This window comes from Borostomias antarcticus (genome assembly GCF_949987555.1).
Source record: "Borostomias antarcticus genome assembly, chromosome: 21".
NCBI lineage: Eukaryota > Metazoa > Chordata > Actinopteri > Stomiiformes > Stomiidae > Borostomias > Borostomias antarcticus.
In genome coordinates, this window is record NC_140254.1 from 14,775,236 (window position 1) to 14,780,235 (window position 5,000).

Consider the following 5,000-nt stretch of genomic DNA (forward strand, 5'->3'; position numbering starts at 1 on the left):
TTTGTGTGTGTGTGTGTGTGTGTGTGTGTGTGTGTGTGTGTGTGTGTGTGTGTGTGTGTGTGTGTGTGTGTGTGTGTGTGTGTGTGTGAGAGAGAGAGAGAGTCCAGAGGCGGCGCTAATGCCAGGCGGCAACTTGTGTCTGGGAGTCCAAACCACAGATGGTGTTGCTCGTAGTCCGGGGAGGTGTAGGCTATGTCTGAATGTACGATATGGGGACACTGGACCCACTGTAACCATCGTCCTGAGCTGTGCGAAACGGTGGTCGTAGCCTGCTAGTCGGAGAGGAGGGCGTGTGGGAGCGCGAGTGATTAAGTACCTTGGACAGCGCTCGCGCGCTCAGTCTTGTACTGACCAGCGGTGGAAGTTCCGGGCGCACGCTCTCGGGAACCTGCGCTTTCCTCAAGAAGTGGACCGAGAAAGCAAGTCACATTTATCTTGCTTTATTATCACTTGTACCGCACTCACGGATATATCTAGAAGTTTTCTCCAGGACATGGTCTAAAGCTACGCCGCCCTCGGAGGGCAGAGACGCGGACACCTCTGCTCCTCTCCTCGCCCCCTCTTCTTGGAGCGATGCCCGGGGCAGGATGTGCTCCAGCCGGAAGATCCTGTGGAGTCTGCTGGTTCTGTCGGTGCTGGAGGTCGGCTTGGGCGTGGCGAGCATCGTGCTGGGAGCCGTGGGGATCAACCGGGTCAGAGGAGGCGAGCACAGACCGCAGCAGGGCGACGCTTCCCCAGTCTGGAGCGGGCTGTGTGTACGTGGAGCTTTTCAATACTGCATAAGTGTGTGGGGAGAGTGTGATCATCTATCTCTACCAAAGAAAAGAAGAAAAAATATATTAGTGAACATGACAAAAAGAGTAAAAAAGAGGCAAATGTTAAACTTGTCAGGGAGGGGGGATTATTTAAATTGTTTTATTGGCTTGACTTTGGGACTAGAGGCCCCATCAAACTTGCCTAAAAGTTATCGTAACGGGTTCTGATCGGGTAGTTCGAATTGTTCGTTCTGACGCATTCTGGGCCAGACTGCTATCCAATCAGCATAATGAACGTTTATCAAAGCATCTTACGCAGTCGGTTTTTACGCACGCGTCTACTATGCTCTCCTTTTATCGGGTTGTTCAATGCGCAGTTCAGCCTGTGGGCGCTATGCGCACTTACTCACGTGCAACAGACTTGTTTCTGTTTTATACTCCTGAAGGTGAAAACTTCCGGGGCGATATGCCGCTGTACAGAGAATGACGACCGCGCGAGGACAGGGCAACGCATATGGTATCATCGATCTGTATTCAGTGTGTAGGATTTACATTCGGTAAACTGTCAAGTCTGCCCTCAAGACTAGTTGGACTTGCGTCATCCAACTGTCAGGCTACGTAAATGAGTCAGAAGGTCAGCCTTAGGGCCATTGGTCTCACCCCAATGATAGCACAACTAATACGCACTTGAGTGAAAGTTTGACGTGCAGCACACAGCCCTCTGTGTTTCCTGTAATACGTCTTTGTGTTTCCTGTAATACGTCTTTGTTTAGATGAATCAACTTCTGGTTTGGGTTCTGATAAGCTTGGGGTTGTAACTGTTCTCGAACGACTTTGTTTAAGATGGCGCAGGGGTGGTTTGGTTGTTCAATCAAGAGGCGTGAACTCCACTGGAGAAGGGATGGGAAGAATGTCCCCCTCACATTCTGAAATTCACCTTTTTTGTGTGAGCATGCCTGTCTATGTGCACGTTTAAACATCTTGAGCTTAGCATCTCTGCTGACCCAGCTGCTTTTCACCCCTGACTTGTCATCAGAGGTGAGCCTGGGCTTACCAGGGTCTGGCTGAGCCAAGTAGACCAGCATGACAGTTTGGGAGTAAACATATTAGGGCCACATCCTCACTGACACACAAGAGAGACAAAAATAATCTCATTCTACTTTTCACAAGGTCCCTCTTGGCCTAAACATAGTCCGTATTACCTACGTTCGTCTAGTTTTGTGAGAATGTAACAGATTGCACTGTATTTGGTATTTGCACTGTTTTTTGTATTGCATTTGCACTGTCATGTCTTTGCACTGTGCTGTCCTGTCCTGCACCCTGTCCTATGCCATCTACAACAGCGTAAGCCTTAACCCTAGTCAAATTCCTAGATCCATTTTATAGGCCATATACATGGCCTATAAAATGAATCTTGAATCTTCACTCAAGTAACATCATTTAGCTATCGACTGACTCGCGCTGACAGCCACTGCTCTTGTCTGTCAATACACAGACCACTCCTGACGAGTGAACGTCTGACAAGCAATCGGTCTGTTCTGGTCCGGTACACACTCCTTCAATAAGTCTGTTCTGGTCCGGTACACAATCAGTCTGTTCTGATCCGGTACACACTCCTTCAATAAGTCTGTTCTGGTCAGGTACACACTCCTTCATGTGTCCCATATTTCACCCACTTTTCTCTACAGTAGCACAGCATGTCTGCGTCCTTATGTAGCTTCAGTGTCGATATTTAGGGCAGATTGCCTCCCTTAGCTGAACCTGCCAGGGCTGTTTTCTCTCTCTGTGTTCTTTCATCTCTCTCTCTCTCTCTCTCTCTCTCTCTCTCTCTCTCTCTCTCTCTCTCTCTCTCTCTCTCTCTCTCTCTCTCTCAGTTTCTCCTCTGTGGGATGTGTGGGATCCTGTGTGCCAGGAAGAGGACTGGACTTATTGTGAGTATGATCCCAGCTGACAGACAAGGACTTGGTGATAGGTCAGGTGTTCTGCAGCGTACTGAGCACGTGCGGGAAGTGTGCTCAGCTGTCTCGGAGGGAGACAGGTGGAGACAGCTGTCACCGCATCTCTCCTTCCTGTCTCTCTCTCTCTCTTTCTCTCCACGTCTCTCTCTCACGGACGCACACTCTCAGCAGTCTTCTCTCTCTTTTGCTCTCCTCTGTCTCTCCCCCTCTCTCTCATCCTCTCACACCCTCCCGTTCTCAGCAGTCACCCCTCTTCTGTTCTCTCTCTTCTGGTCTCTCTCTCTCTCTCTCTCTCTCTCTCTCTAGAGATTGTGCTAATGATGGATCAATGTCACAGTGAAGCCTGCTGTAACAGAGACATCTGTCCACCTTTCACTGACTGCACTCACTCTCTCATCCTCCCTCTTTTACCCCCACCCCATCCCTCTCTCCACCTATCCCCCCTCAAATACATCAACTCTCTGTGTTTGTCTCCATGCCATGTCTCTCTCTCTTTCTTCTCCCCCTTCTCTCATCCTCCCTCCATCCCTCTCTCCGTGGTGCCGCAGTCCGCCCCCTCTCTCTCCCTTCTGTTGGTGGTGATTATTATGTTAAGTGAGCTTATACCTCCGGACCGCTCTGAGCTGTTCCATACCTCATCGGATAATGGCTGAAACTGGAGCTGTCATAGGCATGCGTAGCCTAATGGTAGAAAGCACACACACGCGCATAAACACACACACACACACACACACACAAACATACACACACACACACACACACTGCAGCAATATCTACTCTAATTGTGGGAGACTGAGATTGCTGGGCCAATTTAAAATACCTTGAGGTGATTGCATTCCCCCGTTAGACATTTTGTGATTCATTTCTCCAGCGGGCTTCACTGTAACAGGTATCAAGTTCCGTGTGAGACAGACGGGAGTTCTGTAGCACTCGCAGTCTGCGTAGGTGTGTACCCTAACTCGTTAAAAGGCAAACTTCTCTTCTATCATTCTCTCTCTCTCTCCTTTCCATTATCTCTCTTTTCAATTCTCTCCCTCTCTTTCAACTCCTCCTCAGATGATACTGTTTTCTGCGTGTTGCATCTGTGGCCTGATCGGCGGGATCCTTAACTTCCAGTTCGTCCGGGCGTTGTCCAGACGGCCGGGCGCCATGCGCTCGCTCCACCTGGCGGCCATGACGCTCGCCTGCCTGGGTACGTCCAGCGCCGTATACAACACTCCTGCTGCTGATCCTATAGAATGAACCACTGTAAAAGTACAATATCTCTATGTGTTGTGTTGGATCGTTAATCACGCTGTATTGTTTTATATCGTTTAAAACAACATTTAAAGTGAAATATTAAGTGCGAAGTGAAGAGTGAGAAGAAAGAAATTCAAGTGAGCATCTTTAATCCATCCATCCATCCATCTTCATCCGCGTATCCGGGGTCGGGTCGCGGAGGCAGCAGTTCCAGCAGGGGGCCCCAGACATCCCTTTCCCTGGCAGCATCAACCAGCTCTGCCTGGGGAATCTTTCATCTTTTTGTTCTTTTTTTTTCTGGCCCGCCACCAACGCCCCCCCCCCCTCTTTGGAGGACAGCTTTATTATATAATTAATTAAAGGTACCCCGAGGAGTTTATTTTTGGTTACGAAACACCCTCCCCTCCCCTCTCCTGACGCGCCAGATGGTTTGTTCCACCCCACCATCTGGGAAGGGTAAAGGCTAGTTCCCATCAACGCAAAGGCCATTTAGGGTTAGGGTTAGGTTTCGTGTTAGGTTTCGTGTTATGTTATGGTTAGGGTTATGTTTGGGTTAAGGTTGGGGTTGGGGTTAGGGTTTAACCGGTCTCTGAGCTGATGGGAACTAGCCTCCACCACTGGGAAGGCTTCATTGAAAACTGTTTGCAAAAAGGGCAGTCACTTTCAAAACTACTTGGCAGGTGATTGGATGAACCATCTGTCTATCACAGCCTAACTTCAACCAATCAGATCAACGACCCGTACATCGTTTCGCTCTGTCGCCACACCTAAACCCCACCCCGTGGCTGCCTCATAGAGCGCCGGCTGGCTCGATCGTCTTCTGATCTAGCACAAACGGACCTCCATCGAGCTTTGCCAGACTGATGGGTGGAATGTGAGCTGGCGAGATCAGAGTGATGTCAGGAGGCTGACACCCTCCCAATCCCCCCCCCCAGGTATCTGCTCCTGCACCCTCTCCACCTGGCTGACCTGCCGACTGGCCAGCTCGGAGCAGCAGAGGATGTTCCTGGAGCGGGAGCACTCCCTGCACCACTCCCACGAGATGGCA

The 5,000-nt window shown here is 50.0% G+C and overlaps 1 protein-coding gene across 1 annotated transcript in view; it reads left to right on the forward strand.

Annotated features, from left to right (window-relative positions):
- Positions 1 to 587: 587 nt before the first annotated feature.
- tmem196 (transmembrane protein 196) overlaps positions 588 to 5,000 on the forward strand; it is a gene marked incomplete at both ends in the record, with an annotated part of 4,605 nt that continues 192 nt past the window's right edge. Inside the window, 4 exons of the mRNA XM_084455170.1 lie at positions 588 to 755; positions 2,630 to 2,686; positions 3,770 to 3,905; positions 4,888 to 5,000. The exon at positions 4,888 to 5,000 is cut by the window's right edge and continues 6 nt beyond it. Coding sequence (XP_084311296.1) covers positions 588 to 755; positions 2,630 to 2,686; positions 3,770 to 3,905; positions 4,888 to 5,000 — 474 coding nt within the window. The remainder of the gene's footprint in view (positions 756 to 2,629; positions 2,687 to 3,769; positions 3,906 to 4,887) is intronic.